General features: G+C 40.2%; 1 protein-coding gene and 1 long non-coding RNA gene across 3 annotated transcripts in view; one reads left to right on the forward strand and one right to left on the reverse strand.

The window, feature by feature from the left end:
* Positions 1–9673, reverse strand: LOC102126044 (uncharacterized). Its single transcript, XR_001485397.4, has 3 exons — positions 9562–9673; positions 6917–7150; positions 1–5037 (listed from the first exon to the last, which is right to left on the reverse strand). It is a non-coding gene; the product is annotated as an uncharacterized lncRNA (long non-coding RNA).
* CYP4X1 (cytochrome P450 family 4 subfamily X member 1) overlaps positions 9394–18898 on the forward strand; it is a 27337-nt gene continuing 17832 nt past the window's right edge. Inside the window, exons 1-3 of one of the 2 annotated variants that reach the window (XM_005543465.4) lie at positions 9394–9693; positions 15754–15895; positions 17411–17455. In XM_005543465.4, coding sequence (XP_005543522.2) covers positions 9517–9693; positions 15754–15895; positions 17411–17455 — 364 coding nt within the window. In that variant the 5' untranslated portion in view covers positions 9394–9516. The remainder of the gene's footprint in view (positions 9694–15753; positions 15896–17410; positions 17456–18898) is intronic. The other variant, XM_045371493.2, reaches the window with a different exon arrangement.

Consider the following 18898-nt stretch of genomic DNA (forward strand, 5'->3'; position numbering starts at 1 on the left):
TGAGGAGGAAGAGAGTTTTTATTTCTGTAACTGGTTACAGGGAGAAGGCCTAGGAAATATCACCAGAAAAACTCAAAATTACAAAGATTTTTCAGAGCTTATATGCCTTCTATAGAACTCTTGGTGGGCTTTTGTTACATTCCAGCCTTTGTATAAGGGCACTGGCTCTATCAGTTTTTAATATGTAACTTAACCAGTCAGTGCTGAAAGAGTTGTTACAGAGGCCTATGTTAGTAAGATCTGACTTGCCACAATCTCCACTGTCAATTTCTGCATGATTTCTATCATGTTTGTATATTTAGTCATCATGAGAATTTCAGTGAGATGGGGTGTAGTAATCTTTCTGGCTACATCCTGCTGAGAGGGAGTCAACATTATGGAGCGCTGAATGCAGCGTTGGAGTGGAAGAGGTTGACCTGTTCCCAGTAGTACTCCCTGTTTCAGGGGCTTAGAGGCAATACCTGCTGAAACATAACAATATGCAACAGCAACACATATAAATAGGTTGCTGCTGTTTTCTTCTGAAGTTTAAGTTTAAGTAGTCTTCAGTCTGCAGGGCTTTAATAAAGCAAGGTTTAGGTTTCAGTGACTTCCAGTTAGGAAAAATGGGGAAAAAGGAAAAAATTGAAAACATTATTTTAGAGACTTGTAGCCAGAAAAATCAGAATTCAACCCAAACTGTAGAAAATAACAAAAACTGAAAAACATTAGACAAGACTAGAATCTAACAACAAGTGCACTATAGTTTTGAAACATAATTTTCCTCTTTCCAGTCTCCCATTTTTACTAAAAACAAATCATGGTCAGACTGGTTTGTTTTATTGTACTTGACCTGGTTATTTGTATAAAGTGCAGAAAGAAGAATTATTTTTTTCACATAAGCTCTTTTGAAATTGGCTTTGATGGAACTCTGTTCCATACAAGGAATCTTAGATAAGACTTTTTTAGCACCAAGCTGTGCTGTTGATTTGTACCCTTAAATACCTATGAGTTGAGTAAATTTCTCTCCTTTTGGGGTTCCAAGATAACTTGGAACCTGTCAGAAAGTGACATTCTTTACTTACCACAGGTCAGAAACCCAGTACAGGGACTGTGGAGACAAGGTATGAGGCATTTCCTCTAGGGAATTTTATTGACTTTACAAGTCAAATTTGATTTCTTAAAGGAAAGCAGGCTATTACAGTCAAAGCCTTGGTAAAATAACTAGTTTCTCCAATTGTGTCTGTTGCAAAAGAAAACAGATTCTTATTGCCCTTATGCAAATAACTATAATTAAGAATATTCACAAATGGTTTTCAGATTCTGGAGAAATCAAGTAGAGAGAAACAAATATGTTCCAAATTTTGCTCATAGTAGTATACTTAGTATACTTTGCTTAATTGTTAAAAGCTGTTCATAGCTCAAAAGAAAAGTTTCCTTGACTCTGAAAAGGAAAACAAAAGATCAACAACATTTTAAGCAAAAAGTCAAAAAGATCACTTCAGTTTTTTATTAGTTTATGCAGTTAATTCTTGTTCTGCTTGATATCAATGAATATTTTATTTCTTCAAGAGTTCTGAACATTTTTCCTCTATTCAGATGTTACAATCTCCAAAGTTATCAGAAACCTGCATTCAAGAGCACCTGTTAGAGCTTCATAGCTGATTGCAAAACCACCTTCTAAAGAGGACCAAAACAAGACAACAATTGTTTATGGATGACAAAAAGTTTTAGGGTAGCCATAGTTAAAAACACAATTGACAAGGAAATCTGTTACCTCTGTGGCACAAAATAATTTATCATAACAATTATAATTATTACTGATAATTTACACTAAGATATAGCAGAATTATAGAAGTTTCCCATAATTTGGAACACATACCAATAACATATTTATACAAATATTGCCCAAAAAAGCCAAACACCATTTTATATTTGACAATGCTTCCTGTATGATTTTGTACCAAATAAGCCAAATTTTATGTTTACATTTGGGTACTATTAAATGTTAAGCCAAATTTTTAATAAAACCTTATAGATATATTTACCCAATTTTAATGTTTGACCATAAGGTAAGATTTCCATAAATCTTTTGTAATCCTTTACAAAAGATTCTTGTTAAAGAGCAGGTTAATGCTCTAAGAGAAACCTGCTGTGCATTTATTTTTATGTTCAATTTATGGAAAAACTGAAAAATACCACTTTAACATTAGCCAATATGTTTACACATAGAATTTCTTTTACAATTAATTTTCTCATAAACCTTCTGCAACTTGCTTAAACCCTTAGCTTTGTTTTATCTAACTTAAAACAATCCTTTAACCTTTTAATTTAGGCAAAAAATCCACATTCCCACACCTTCTTATAATCTTTTTACCAAAAGTATGTTTTCCTTTCTTACACATCTTGCATGTAAAACTATTTTTTTAGTAGTCTCAAACACATGTTACACTGTTAACTCTCAGCAACCTTTATTTTTGGTGAAAACTTTGGTAAGTTTGGGATTTTAATTATGTACTAGATGTGGAGCCTAGGACCCAGACAGGAGTGCAGATAAGGTCTGACTCTTTCCAGCATCAAATTCAATGTGTCCCAGGTCTTACCTAGCCATAAACCAGGCAAACTGTGCAGTTAAAAATCACAGTGGCATTCTATGAAGCATTTAGGAGGCCTAATTACCTTTAAATTGTACAACAATTTTACATAAATTATTTCATGACTTACACAGACCATCTACGACATGCTTGGACTTCTTGACTTGTTCTAACCATCCCTCTTTCTAAAACAACCTGTCATTTTATTCTAGCACTAAATTTACCACACAAGATTCTCTTTCATATAAAATTATTTTTCTTTAAGCTTTTTTACTAAAAAATACCTTTTTATTTTTTATAACTTTCTTTATATCTCTCTTATTTCCTGGTTCCTTTTGCCTTGTTTTCTAGATAACCTTTAAATAAGCTTTGAATTAGACAAAAATTATTTACCTTTAAAAAGGGATACCATCTTAGAAAGAATGTTTTCCCACAATATATTTTTATTGGAAAATATCCAAATAAATATCTATTATGTAATTTAATATAAGTTTAGATTCTAAATTATGACAAGTTTATTTGTGAGTATTTATTCCATTGCATTTACCTCATTAATTTAATTGTTTACTTAGATTATTTATGAAAACTGTGATAGCCATTATTTAAAGTTATGAAACTGCCACTGCAAAATTATAACTGAGACAGTGAAAAGGTTCTGACCTAACTGACTTCATCTTGCTTCTAACCTTCAGGAAGTTCTTGTTCATTAACTTAGTTTTTATTTATCTTTGAAACAATATGGTAGCAGTCCTTTCCCAGAACAAACCTCCTTCATGCCTGTGGACTAGACTGCCTAAAGCCACAAGATTGGGAGTTATGGCATTTTACCAAAGAATTTAAGATGTATCTATATTTATTAAAACAATATTAATGTTTTATCTATTAAAAATTACAAAAGCAAAGATCATTCTGTTTGGGGCTGAGTTTATAGTTTTGTAACCTCTATGCCAAGTTTTGACACCTTATAGTATTTGGCAGGGATAAGTATGAAGTTTCTCGATCAACAAATGCAAACAAAAATGTATGCTGGCAATTCCTAAGACATTTCTATTATTACTTTACCAATACTTTTAAAGTCAGCTTATTTATTAAAGATTTTACTTAAGTCACATAATCTTAAAAAAGCATTCGACTAGTCTTTTTTCTGTTAAAGTATTTGATTTAAGCACCTTTAATTTTCCTTAATCCAATTAATTAGAGCTTTTTTATATTTTCAGTAGTGAAACATTGTGTATACAACACATAAATACATAGACATATTAGGCATGACAATAGAAGTACATTTTATAGATGCCCTAGATCTGCATATTGAAGGAAACAACTTTTAGGTGAAAAATCAGATGGCAAGATTTACATCTCAAAGTAATGAGAAAAAGCCTGCTGGTGCTAGAGGGAGATTAAAGATGGATGCCAGATCAAACATAAAATTATAGAAATGTATTATAGGACTATATTAGGAGACCAATTTTATTTAGACAGGGACTGCCTATCTTTTAACTGGATCTTTGAGCTCTGGCCAGAGCCCACACTGAATCTTGGGTTTTCAAAAAGGGAGAATTACTATCAGACTAGACCATGTGATGCTTTTACAGTGCATTAAACTTTTTTTTTCAAACAAAGACATTTCTAAGTGTCTAAATGACACCTTTTTAAAAAAAAAAAAACCAAGAGTAGCCTCTGTTGCAACAGCTGTTAATAAGAAAAACACAATTCAGACAACCGAGAAGAAAAAAACTTTTGCTCAAAAAAGACAAGGTCCCAGAAGAGAAAAAACAAAACTATGAAGGCCTTTTAATACAAACACATGCACATGCACACACACATATACACATCTTAGATGTTACCTTTTAATTAAGCTGACTTTTAATCATTGAGCTCCTTTAAAAAAACCTTTTTCCTTCCCAGAGGGCTCCCAGCAGGGATGGACCTGACACCTCTTATATTCAAGCTTACATGGTATCAAAAGAGACAAGACAGATACACAAACAAGTGGAGACAGAATTCAGACAAACACCAGGGGGAGTGCATTCAGGCAGAACAGACTCAAAACCAACACAAAACCTGATCTTAACCAAAATGCAAAGTGGGTGTATGAGCAAGCCTTATTGCTCCCCTGGCAGTACCAGACAAGTGGCTTAACAAGCCCAGATAGGAAAGCAACAGACTCCTGGCATACAATCCAATTAACTAACCCTTCCAGCACGTTCACCCCTGATCTCCAGTCTTCCCCAACAGTGGGAGGGACATGCAATTTTTCACATGGGACAGCCCTCAGAAGGGATCCCTGGGAAACTCTCACCCAACAGCTGCTGGGATCCTCCTGAAGACTGTTTCATCACAAGCCGCTGACGGTTGAAAACAGCACCGTCCCAGTGGCTCCTGGCTGCCTCACCAAATTTGTTCCCAGACCAAACTGAGGGTCAGGTTGCTTATTCTTGCAGCCCAATAACGAGACGCAGATGAACTGGGGAGGAAGAGAGTTTTTATTTCTGTAACTGGTTACAGGAAGAAAGCCTGGGGAATATCACCAAACTCAAAATTACAAAGTTTTTTCAGAGATTATATACCTTCTAAGCTATATGTCTATGTGTAAGTGTGCATTCATCTAAAGACATATGTGATTAACTTCTTTTAATCTATAACTGAGATCTGAGTCCTGAAGACCTTCCTCTGGAGCCTCTGTAAATTTACTTAATGTAAATGGGCCCAGGTGCTGGGGTGATTACACTTATCTTGTCTCCTGCTAAATCATGGAGGTTTGTGGAGTTCCTTTAGACCCCCAATAAACTTGTTTGTGGAGGCCTGGGGAGTTTCTTCAGATTCCCAATAAAACTTGTTCAATCCTAAATGGGTCCTGATAAGAATTCTTTCATTATCTTGTCATGCTTCAAAGCCCAGGAAATGCCTAGGCAAAACTCTTGGTGGGCTTTTGTTACATTCCAGCCTTTGTATAAGGGCACCGGCTCTATCAGTTTCTTAATATTTAACTTAACAATTCAGCCAATGCTGAAACAGTTGTTATGGAGGCCTGTGTTAGTGAGACCTGGCCTGCCACACCACTGCAACACCCCAGTCCAGGCCACCATCATATCTTATCTGAATATTGCAATAGCATCAGAACTGATCTCCCTAGTTCTAGTCTTACCACTACCTTCCCCATCCCAATTTATTCTCATAAATGTTAAGGTCTCAGGACCTAGTGTTAGACTGCCTAGATTCAAATCCTGACACCATTTTTTACTCTCTGATGTCCTTGGACAAGTTGCATAATCTGTGTCTCAGTTTTCATACAGGTAAAATGGAATAATGGTAACATCTACCTTGATTATTATGAGGAAGAAATAACTGAGTGTATATAAAAATACTTTAGAATTGTACTTGGCACTTAGTGAGGATACAGTAACTATTTAACTGTCCTTATTATATTTCAAGTAGCTTTCAGAATAATCTACTGGTTAGCTATGTCATTTTCCACCTTAAATCCTTTCAGTGGATTCCCATGGCCTTAAGTAAAGTCTGAATTTCTTTACTGGGCCTACCAAGCTCTCATGATCTGACTTTCAACCTATATGTGGTCTTAGCACCCATCCTTCTCTCTGAGACTTGAAGCTCTAGCCATGCTAAAGAGCTCCCACAATCCAGTTAGCTCAGGCCGTTTTACTTTCTGTTCATGCACTCTTCCACCATGTAGAATGCCCTTTCCCACCTTGTCCATGTAGAAGACACTTTCTGACATTTTAAGACACAGCTCCATTAGACCCTAAGCCACATGAAGGCCGGGCCAGGTTGATTTTGTTCAAGGCCACATCTCCAGGGCTCAGGGCGATACATGGCACATGGTCAGTTCTCAATAAATATTCACTCAGCAAATGAATGAATGGATAAAAGCATCTCCTCAGTTATAAAACTTTTTTCACATTTTCTCCTCACCTGCATCTCCCCTAGCCTGGACAGATTTCGTTACTCTCTCCTTTGTCTGGCAAGGATATCAGCATCACTTTCTGTGATAGCTACCTTAAAAGTACTTAAGTGACCCTTGTCTCCCCTGTGCATTGAGCTCCCAGCAAGTGCCCAGCACAGTGCCTGGGACACAGTAAATGTTCAGCCCATGTTTACTAACTGAGCACATGAGCAAATCAGAGAGCAGTAAATCTCTGGAACCCCACATTGGTGGGCTGCATTGCTATCCTGGGATACAGTTCCACAAACTTCTAGACTTTTATCCCCATGGTTCCATTGTCTTAAAATTCATTCATTATTAAGTAATAATATACTTCCACATTTTAATGGATCAAAGACATAGGTTGCCATACTGAGTTATCATAATTTCAGTCAAAGGTTACCTTGCACTGCTGTTTGTAGACAAATGTATGGTTTTCTTTGGGCTGTGTGTAGGATTGAAGCAGCCCCTCAATGACCTTCATTTCTTGTCTCTCGTGTCTGACATGGAAGTAGCCATCAGATGAGCATTGGTAGAGGCACAGGCCTCCTTCTGGGAGTCTCATGGGGCTTATTTCCATCTAGAGGCACCACTATCCATGTTGATGGGATTTTTTTGGTATCTCCAATTCCCTGTACTGTAGCCAAGAAAATTCAATTCAGTAGATATTTGTGCAGGAATGCCAAAAAAGGAAGGAGGCACTGCTTTGTTTTTGGTCTCCAGAATCATATCTTTGAGTTGTAGCAAGTATCAAAAGTTAGTCTTTGGCCAGAATAAATAATTTTCTAAATTCCTTTCTCTCCCATTAGCATGCCCTGTTGGAGTAGATTACAGAACTTTATTCTCCACCAGGGATAGCAAAAACACAAGCAATAACATAAGGATATTTTCTACCACATGAAATGCAGGTTGTGGGGAAAACCCACCTCTTGCAGCCTGGTGGACTGAGGCAAAAAGTGGCAGAGGTTGGGTCATCAAGAGAGTATCTAATTTTTCCCCTGTAGGCTAAAATCCTGGGATTGGGGTTTAGATAGAGTGAAGGGAAACTTGAGAGCACAGGGGATTTTACCTTGCGTCTTTTTTTGGGGAAACCAGAGTGAAAATGGCAGTGAAGCAGAGAAGGCCTGAACTTCAAGCCTCTTTAACACCTTCAAGCCTCTCTTAGGCTCCTAAATATAGTGCAGAAGTTCCAGAGTTCCTCTGTTATCCCTGGAAGCACATGGAATGGTGCTGGACAGGGGCAACTGGCCCTGGAGCAGAAGAGTAACTGCATGGAACTGTCCAAGCCTCAGAGGGAGTCACACCACCAGCAAGAACCTGGGTGGGAATAGGTGAGCCAATGGGTCCCCAGGCTCTGACCCTGCCAAGAGAACTCACTAGAAGGTCACCAACCACACATACTATTCCTCAGTCCCATGAAGAACCCAAGGACCAGACCAGGCAAGATATCACAAAGCTGAAACCAGCTCTGGGGCAGAGCATGGATCTGAGGTCTTCAGCCCTATCACCATGAGATCATATGAGGGCCACCATACAACCATCATAATTTGGGGAGGGAATAGGGCATAAAGGAATAATATGCAAAGCCGAAATGCTATGAGTTACGCAGAAGAGGCTGTGTAAGCCAAAGGATTCTGAGACCCTGTCAAATAACAACATCTAGTTGAGGGTTGGAATTAGGTAGGAAGTAGGGAAGTCTGGGAAAGAAGGAGCAGAAACACTTGTTGCGTGTGGCTTAATGGAACATGCAAGGGGCCAGGACAAACTTGGTCCAGATGAAGTCACCACCCTCGGAGCCTGCCTTAATCACTTACCTGACAAATATAATCTGACTCCAGAGAGTGGAGCATAGGCTTAAGGAAATGGGGGCGGCGGGTGGGGAGGTAGGGGAGAGGCAGTGATAGGGAGAACAGGGAATTGTAGCAGAGATTGGGTTTATTGTTCAGGGCTGTCAATCAACACCTAACATATCCCTGTCTTAGCCTAAATCAATGAATAAATGAATCAAATGTGGGCAATGCCTATAAAGATTGCTGGGACAGGGAGGTGGGGGGAGACAGCAGCTTGGGAAGTCAGGCCTGTTAGATCCTACTTCACCACCTAATAGATTACACATACTAAAACCATCACTTCCAAATTATTTTTACTACATTTTTCTGTTATCTGTACTCGAGTTTATGTCTCTGGCATCTAGAGGCAGCCCTTCACGGGCATGGGACCCGAGCAGCCACACGAGGCTGTGAACCCAGAAGGGCATATGCTCGGTTTAATGCTCTGTCATCTTAGAATTTTTAATAAAGTTTTCATCCCACATTTTCATTTTGCATTGAGATTCATAAATTATGTAGCAGGCCCTGACTCTACCTGTATAGTGGAATTACTAGATAATGGTACGCTACTGTGCATATCTTCCCCGTTCAGTGTTCGGTGCCCTCGTATTGGCAGCTTGAACCAGCTCATGGTGGATGTTGGTACACGCTGGGAATCAGGGTGGAAACTAGTTGTAAACCATTTACCGGAACACCACTAGGCAGGCCACAGGATAAAGGAATAATGATCGTACACCTCCCGCAGCCTCTACCCCCTGGGAATTTTGGTAGAATGCGAGAATGGAAAAGAAAATCTCTTGCACAGCCATTTATTAATTTTGATAAGGAAGAAAAACAATGACCTCAGCTTTGGTATTATTTTACAATATAAATTCAGATCCCGTGACTGAAAACTGTTCTACTTAAAAGAGAACGCTCCAGGAACGCAAAAGCAGTTGGGCTGAACCAAGCGTGCGTGCTTTGGTAACGGGCTAGAAATCCCGCACGCGAGCCTGCCTCCTCTCCCCAGGCCTGAGCTGCCCCTCCCACTGCCCTTCCCCTCCCGCGAGTCAGAAGCTTCGCGAGAGCCCAGAGAGGCGGTGGGCTGCGCGACCCTACGCCAGCTCCCGGCTGGAGAAAGCGCACCCTCTCCCGCGCCCCCGGAAGCCGCCGGCGTTCGGCGCTGCGCAGAGCCATGGAATTCTCCTGGCTGGAGACGCGCTGGGCGCGGCCCTTTTACCTGGCGTTCGTGTTCTGCCTGGCCCTGGGGCTGCTGCAGACCATTAAGCTCTACCTGCGGAGGCAGAGGCTGCTGCGGGACCTGCGCGCCTTCCCAACGCCCCCCACCCACTGGTTCCTTGGGCACCAGAAGGTAGATGGGAGGGAGGAGGGAGGAGGGAGGAGGGATGGGCGGAGGAGGGTGCGGCAGAGGAGCCCGACCTGCGGAGAGACGGCTGCTTCCTTCCATCCCTGGGGACCCTCCGGCTTGCACTGGCCTTTCCAGCCCGGCCTGTGGCTCTCAGCATCATTTTTCCTTGCTCTGGAGACTTGCTTTCCCGCAGCCCCACAGGGAAAGGTCACTAAAGAGGAAGCCTTGGGGGCTGGGAGAGACCTATTTAAAGAACCTGAATATGGAAAAAGAAAGCGACGTGTACCTCAGGTCTGTCTCTCCCTGCTTCACCAAACCTTCCACATGTGTTGCTTTAAAAATAGCATGTTATTCTAAATAACTTATTAATTGCAGAAAATATGCAAAATCGATCCCAATTGTTGGCACCCTTAGTCCATTTTAACCAGAGACAATTTTCTTTTCCTAAGATTCTTGTGAAGTAAGGAGCAGCCCCAGCCAGCCGCTCAGGAAATACTGATTGATGGAAATTTGTAAAGGGAGACTGTTAGCTTTTGGTCTCTCCTGTCTTTTAAATCCACTCCCACCCTAATTGAGGTTTTTATTCATTCAGCCGACTCTGAGTGGCAATTGTGTGATAGGTACTAAGATTACAAAGAGAAGCTAAATGCCTTCCCTGCACCTCCCAAGTCAGGTGCAGACTTAGGCCACAGAGAGAAAATGAAAATTTAAGGCAATGGGTGCTTTACTGGAGGCCCAAAGACAAGGGAATATCCATCGCAAGAAAGTGTACATCTCCCCCTAGAGGAGGAAGGAAAGTCTGTGAAGGACTGAGCAGAGTCTTAAAGGATGGTCGGGTGGTGTGGGGAAGGCATTCCAGCAGAGCTACTGCACGATGCTTTGGTTTCCCCCACTTTCTAGTCTTTCTTATCTAAAGCAACCACTTTCAACTCTTTTATCGTTTTTCTCTGGTATTTAAATCTTTATTTGTAAAATAATATTACTATATTGCATCTATTACTTTAATAAGTTTAGACATCTGCTGTGGTTTAGATATGGTTTGTTCGTCCCCACCAAGCCTCATGTTGAAATTTGATTCCCAGTGTTGGAGGTGGGATCTGATGGGAGATCTTTGGGTCATTGGGATGGATCCCTCATGAATGTCTTGGTGCAGCTGTCTCCTTCATAAGTTTTCACTCTAAGGGCCCTCTTCACCCCTCAGAACTGATTGTTGAAAAGAACCTGCCACCTACTCCCCTCTCTCTTCCTCTGCCTCACCATGTGATTTCTGCACACAACTGCTCCTGTTCACTTCCACTATGAGTGGAAGCAGTCTGAGGTCCTCCTCAGATGCAGGTGCCAATGCCATGCTTCCTGTACAGCCTGCAGAATTGTAACGCATATAATCATCTTTATGAATTATCCAGCCTCAAGTGTTCCTTTACAGCAACACAAATGTACTAAGACAACATCCACCTATGAACTTCTTTATGACAGGCAATCACACCTCATCTTCCACTGTCCCAATAATTATATTGTATTGTATTTTTTAGTTAAATAGAAAAACCTCTATTTGTATTATTTTTATTATGCAAATGTTATTTACTACTGATCTAAATGGTCCTCTTGCATTTTATTTATTTTTTCATAGAACTTTCCCCCACCTCCACAATATTGTTAAATTCTTCCTTTTCTAATCTGCTTCATTTTTCCATATCTGTCAGTATTTTTTTTCCAAATGCTCTAATAGATCTGTCAAACACATCTAAATAATATTTCCAAGAATGCAAACATGCCAAATAATCTGTTCGTTTTTCTGGAGATATTTTTCCCACAGACCTCTCCTCCTTTTCCAGTCTGGACTGGTTGTTCTTTAAGCTTGGTATGGAGATACTGTTCTAGGACTCCCCATTGTTGCTGTCCTGTGTTATGTATCTCTACTGTGTCATGGATACTATGTCGTCTGTTGTTTCCATTGAATTGTTTTGGCATCCTTGTCAAAAATCTATTGATCATAAATGTCAAGGTCTATTTCTGAATCTTCAATTTTAATCCATTGATCTGTATGTCTGTCCTAACTCACAGACAGAGAGAGTAGAAGGATGGTTACCAAAGGCTGGGAAGGGTAGTGGGGAGCTAGGAGAGGAGGTAGGGATGGTTAATGGGTACAAAAAAAATAGAAGGAGTGAATAACACCTACTAGTTGATAGCACAGCAGGGAGGCTATAGTCAATAATAACTATACATTTTTAAATAAAGAGTGTAATAGGATTGTTTGCAACTCAATGGATAAATGCTTGAAGGGAGGGGATGGGTACCCCATTCTTCATGATGTACCTTTTTCACATTGCAAAAAATCTCATTTACTCCATAAATATATACACCTACTATGTATGCACAAAAATTAAAAATTATAAATAAATTATGTGTCTATCCTTATGCTATTACCACACTGCCTTACTGTTGCTTTGTAGTAAGCTTTGAAATCAGGAAGTATGAGTCCCCCTACTTTGTTATTTTTTAAGACTATTTTGGCTATTTGGAATCCTTGGGTTTCTATATAAATTTTAGAATTAGCCTATCAATTTCTACAAGGAACCAGCTAGGGTTCTGCTAGGGATTACATTGAATCTGTAGATCAGTTTGAGGATTATTGCCACCTTAACAATATTAGGTCTTCTGATCCATGAACACAGAAAGCCTTTCCATTTATTTAGGTCGTGTTTTTTTTTTTTTTTTTTTTTTTTTTTTTTTTTGAGACAGAGGCTTGCTCTGTCGCCCAGGCTGGAGTGCAGTGGTGCAATCTCGGCTCACTGCAACCTTCGCCTCCCGGGTTCAAGCGATTCTCCTGCCTCAGCCTCCTGGGCAGCTGGGACTACAGGCACACGCCACCACACCAGCTAATTTTTGTATTTTTGGTAGGGATGGGGTTTCACCACATTGACCAGGCTGGTCTTGAACTCCTGACCTCATGATCCACCCACCTTGGCCTCCCAAAGTGAATGGATTACAGGGGTGAGCCACCACGCCCAGCTTTCTTTAATTTTTTTAACGATGTTTTTGTATTTTTCAAAGTACATTTCATTTTGCATTTCTTTTGTTAAATTTATTTCTGTTTCATTCTTTTTGAAGCTCTTGTGTCTTAATTTCATTTCAGATTATTTATTGCATTCATAGTGTTTTAGAGTCCATATTCCCTCTTGACTGTCACTAAGTTATTTTTTCTGTTGAGAGGTTTCTATCAGAATTTTGCAGATTAGAGGTGACAGGCCTATCAAACTAATATTACCAACCCTCCCCATTTACTCAGATCTGGGTCCTTGTGGTGATTCACCTAAGTCACAAGGAAATCTAGTCTCTAAGGCTCAAAAGGTGAAACTATTTTACGTAGTCAGTAACATTTTATTGCTACATAATAACTGTACGTATTTATGGAGTACCTGTGATATTTTGATACGTGCATATAATGTACAGTGATCAAATCAGGGTGTTTAGGGTATTCATCACTTCTAACATTTATTGTTTATTTGTGTTTGGAACATTTCATGTCTTCTCTTCAAGCTCTTCAGAAATATGCAATAAATTATTGTTAACAGTGCTATTGAACACCGCAACTTATTCCTTCTGTCTAAAGACAGTAACATTTTAAGTATAGTCGTAAAGTTACAGAAGGATAAAGTGTGTGTAGGGAAAATTCCATACAAGATGAGAAATTTCATTCCTTACTCTTAATAATACAGGTCTTCTCACTATTCTTCAAACATGCCAAGGATATTCCTCCCTCAGAGCTTTGAACATGCACGTCTGTGGTTGTATTACTCTCCCTGCAAGTTATTCAGGCCTTTGAACAAATGTTACCTCCTAAAAGACGCTTGCCCTGACCATTCAGACTAAAATAGGACTTCTAGTACTCTCTATCTCCAGCCCTGTTATTATTATCTTGGCCCTTATCAGTCTCTGACACTATACTGTGTACTCTTTTGCTTGTTCGTTTATTATCCACCACTAACTACAGTATAAAATCTGTGAGAGGGAGGGTCTTTGTTTGCCACTATAAACCCAGTGCATGGTACAGTTCCCGGTGTATGCACCGGGTGCTCAGTAAATCCTTTGTTGAATGCATAAATATATTAGGTGCTGAGAAAATTCATTTATTCAGAGATCAATTTACTACATAGAGTAGGCCAGGTAAGGTTTGACATTTATTCAATAGGTCACTGAATCTCAGCCAACATATGGGACCTAGGATGTATATATGCAAGTGTGTGTGTTTGTGTGTGTGTATCTGTGTGTGTACTTGGATGTACTGCAGAGAGCATCTTTGTAGCTAAGTAGTATAAAGCACTTGGGCTCCAGAGTTAAACTGGAGTTTGAATCCTCATTACTGGTTGCCAGTTGTACACACTTGAACAGATCATTTAACCTAGTCTGTAGGGCTCAATTTCCTCATCTGTAAAATAGGGATTGTAATTATATCTACTTCATAGGGTTCTTGATGTAAATATTAAATAACATAAAACATGGAAAGCATTTAGCAGCGCCTAGTTCATAGCAGTGCTTGATAAATGTTAGCTGTTGCTATTTGGGGGCACTGTGCATTTTCTGAACATTTCTGAACAATGTTTACTAAATATATGTAGTACCCATTTTCAAGTATATTTAGATGCTTCTCTGGGGATGAAAAAATAGAAATTAAATATAGTACAGGATTCACAATAGTTTTCTGTCCTTTTTGTCTAGTCAGGAGTTTAAAAAGTATAATGAAATACTTCCATGTGGCTGGGGTATTTATGAAAGTTTTTTACCTAAACAAACAATTGTCATATTAGTTTATAATTTCCATGAGGGCAAAGGCCTTGTCTTTCTTATATTTCTCTGTATCTCTACCACATGGTACATGTGATAGACACTCAGTAAATACTTGTGTGTTTATTGTTTGTGAATGAATAAATGAAAAAATATTCACATTGTTGAAAACCACTACTCTGGATGGTGGGCGCTTATCACTGGCTTGATTATGGCAACATTAGCAAAAAAGAGTGCAGTATTTTAGAAACTAGATTTCAAGAGTCTCAACCTTTCAGTGGCCTTGAACTATCCAGAGAGCACTTTATGGGTTAAAATTGCTAAATGATAACAGAGAAAAATGGGAGCCAGAGTTGTCCACCTCTCCTGAGGATGAGAACAAACAATCCTGCAGCAGATACCGTGTGATTGGTCACATGAGGAAAAATCTGGCAGCCTTCAGATTACTTTGCAGCTGGGGACTCCCTTCATCATGCTCAAGTGTATAGATGGGCACACCAAAACACACACGCGCAGGTGCCCTCCACTTTACACAAGAAGCAAATGTAAATGAATCTTGTTTTCAGTGATTTAGAGAAACAATGTAAATGACCCGTTACTCATCTGCTTCTAAAAGCAAAAAGTCCTTCTTCGGTGGTAGTATTTGCACTCTCATTTGTAAATGTTGGAAGCTGAAAGTTTTGTATTTGAGTTGGCTTTAAGCTTCACACATCTGTGTAAACGGACCTTCTGTTGTTGGGAGGAGAATTTGGATTTTCTTTGTAGATAGAGTTGGCAATTTTTTAGAGAAGCATTTACTACTAAGTCATGAGAAATAATCAGTGGTGCATAATTAGAGAGGGGAACAGGGAGAAGAAATGGTGAGCTGGATGTAGGGTCATGCCCCATTTAGTAACTGTTAGTTTCCCACTTAGGAGATACATCTTTTAGCTTCCAGATCCCACTCCAGTCTGAGTGTGTGATGTTGGCAAGTGAGGCAGAGAGTGTGACTCAGCTTACCCTCTATTGGGACAAGAGTTCACAGTAAATGTCGTTCAACAGTGACTTGGTCTGGCGGTACAGGTTATATTAATATTGAGAAGATAACTACACTAACTTTGTTTAGAGAATTATCCCCCAAGTTTAGAAGTTCCAAAGAAAGCATGTTATGTCACTTCCAGAAAAGTCTCAGGCTCCTCTGCTTGTGTGACCTTATCACTTGAATTCAGCTTGTGTCTGTAAGAGGGGACAGGTCCAGCCTGGCTGGCTGTCTAATTACTTTTACTTTTTTCACTGCAGTTTATTCAGGATGATAACATGGAGAAGCTTGAGGAAATTATTGAAAAATACCCTCGTGCCTTCCCTTTCTGGATTGGGCCCTTTCAGGCATTTTTCTATATCTATGACCCAGACTATGCAAAGACATTTCTGAGCAGAACAGGTAAGAAGAGGGGGAAATCTCTGGGACCTATTCCTCCTAGAAGTGAAATGCTTAAAACCCATAGGCAAGATTCCAAAGCAAAGATTGGTTGGAGGTCTTTAAGAGACCCAGGAGCAAGTATGGGGAGGTGACAGGTTTCCTACCAATACTGAAGGGGATTCCCATGTCCTCCCCAGTCCCTTGTCTTATTCAGGACTGCATGGGCATGTTGAGGTCAGTGTAACTTAAAACCCAGCTGGCATTACCAGACTTGCCAGACAAGGCTTCCCTTGCCTTCTCTGGGTTTGTTTTGTTTTGTTTTGAGATGGAGTCTCACTCTGTCGCCCAGGCTGGAGTTCAGTGGCGCGATCTCCTCTCACTGCAAGCTCCGCCTCCCGGGTTCACACCATTCTCCTGCCTCAGCCTCGAGTAGCTGGGACTATAGGTGCCTGCCACCATGCCTAGCCAATTTTTTGTATTTTTAGTAGAGATGGGGTTTCACCATGTTAGCCAGGATGGTCTCGATCTCCTGACCTTGTGATCCGCCTGCCTCGGCCTCCCAAAGTGCTGGGATTATAGGCATGAGCCACCGCGCCCGGCAGCCTCTGTGGATTTTATGACTTCACTGTCAGCAACACTTCCCATTCCTACCGCTGGTTTCCAGCATAAGTCTCAAGAGGGTGGGAAATCAGCAGTAACTCTACCTCTGGTGGTTCAGTATGTAAGCCTGAATGTTAGGTCCTTAATTTACCCATCAAACCTTTTGATTATGATCCAAATTTTAGCTTTCCTCTCCACATATTTCTTAACTACGTCCCCTTTTCAGGTATGAGTCATCTACCTCCCCCACCCAATCCTTTTTTAAGGCTTTCATTGAGGATTATTTCATAGCATAATACTAAAATGTCCAGTTTTTGCCCTGTCAACTTTGTAAAATGAAGGTTTTTATCTTTCAGTGTTTCCTGTGCATTGTATCCACCACTCCTAATAAAACCTAATAAAAGAAGAGCATTGTCCTGACTATCTCCATGTTTCCAGTCCCCCTGCTCTGATTTGTCTCATGTTCACCTGTTAAGGACAAGAATAGTAGAACACCTCCACTTTGGGGTTCACAAAAACACCAAGAGGCATTGGCACCTCAGTACCTGGTGTCTGCTGGCCTCCGTTCTGATCCTTAATTTGCCTTCTGTAAAGGATATATGTTGTCCCAGCTCTGGTTATGGAAACTTTGCAACCCTCAGGCAAACTCTCTTTCTGTTGGAGGAAGTGTAAACGAGGGAAGAATCAGGGTTTCTGTACTTGCCTGCCTCATAGGGCTGTTCTCTGAAGCTGAGCCAGGACTAACACAGGTCTTTCCCTAGGCTGCCAAAGGCAGCAGGAAGTAAGCCCTGGGCTCTCTTTTGCTCACTATTTGTGGTTGGTGCAGGGAAACGCAGAGAACCAGAAAACCGTCACCAACTTGAACTGATAATGAAACCTCTAATGATGTCTTGAACCTCTAATGATGTCTTTTGTTTCTTCTGCTTGACTCTGCAGATCCCAAGTCCCAGTACCTGCAGAAATTCTTACCTCCACTTATTGGTATGTATGTGCAAATGAGAGGTATAGCCCACTCTCATTCAGAGTCCCCTTTCCATAGTAGAGCATGCCAAAGGAACTGAAATCTGAATTCAAAAGCATAAAGAGTGTAAGGTAGAGCTATACTGTTATCTAGGGGAAAGATTGAAGGAGAGCTCTAAGGTCAACACAACACCACTTCCCAGAAAACTTCTTCATCCATTTCTCTCCCACAAAGTCTTCTTCTCAAGGCAGCAAATATGTGAATCTGTCCCCTCTCTCTTTAAAACTGCAGCCTCGGCGGGGCATAGTGACTCATGCCTGTAACCCCAGCACTTTGGGAGGCTGAGGTGGGAGGATCACTTGAGGTCAGGATTTCGAGACCAGCCGGGCCAACATGGTGAAATCCCATCTCTACCAAAAATACAAAAATAGCCAGGCGCGGTAGCACGTGCCTGTAGTCCCACAACTCGGGAGGCTGAGGCATGAGAATTGCTTGAACTCAGGAGGTGGAGGTTGCAGTGAACTGAGATCGTGCCACTGCACTCCAGACTAGGTGACAGAGCAAAACTCTTGTCCACAACCCCCACCAAAAAAAATCTACCCAAACTGCAGTCTCACCACCCCATTCTTGTTTTCTTTATCCTTCTCTCTCGTTTTCTTGGATGTTTTCCTTTCTTTTTGGAGTTCCTTTATTTCCACATGTAAATCAGTAAAATTTTGCTCTAGAGTTTGGCAATATTCTGTCAGCTGATAAATTAAGCTCTTTAATTACATAATTGGTATTTATGTTAAACAAGACATGAATTAAAGAAAAGAATATAGGCTTGTATTAGGAACCACTTAGATTTGAATCTTGCCCCCTCCTGCACTGACTGGTTAAATATGATCTTAGGGAAGCCATTTAATCTCTCCCTATCTTAGTTTCCTCATCTTTGACAATAAGGTTGAGAGTCACTTTGCTGGGCTGTTATGAGGATTAAATGAAATACATATTTTTAGCACTAAATGTAATGGCTACCATTGTATGAGTGACAGATCATGCATCATGAGCCTGGCATGTTGTAAGCACTCAATGAATGGTATCAATTATGTATTAATAAACTTTAAAGTCCTTTTAAAGTCAAATCCTAATGACCAGTCTGGCAGTAGAAGATTGTGAAGCATTAGCCTTAATTAAGTATTTCCACATAGTATCATTCCCAGACCTGCGCTCAAGGAGGGAATATCAGAAGACAGAGTGGACACTCTTGTCTATTTCCTTGTGAATTTATGTTCATCATATAGTTTATGGATTGGTTTGGAGTGGAAAGGAAAGGAATTTACTTGCTGTATTACTAGTGTGAGCTAGGGAGAAGGTTGGCTACCTTAGGTATTCACTTTCAGTTAACCTCCACAACAACACAGGGAAAAAGGTATTTAGTATCATAGTTCGTTGTTGAGAAAACTAAACCTCACGAAGTTGAA

This window comes from Macaca fascicularis, chromosome 1 (genome assembly GCF_037993035.2).
Source record: "Macaca fascicularis isolate 582-1 chromosome 1, T2T-MFA8v1.1".
NCBI classification, from domain to species: Eukaryota; Metazoa; Chordata; class Mammalia; order Primates; family Cercopithecidae; genus Macaca; species Macaca fascicularis.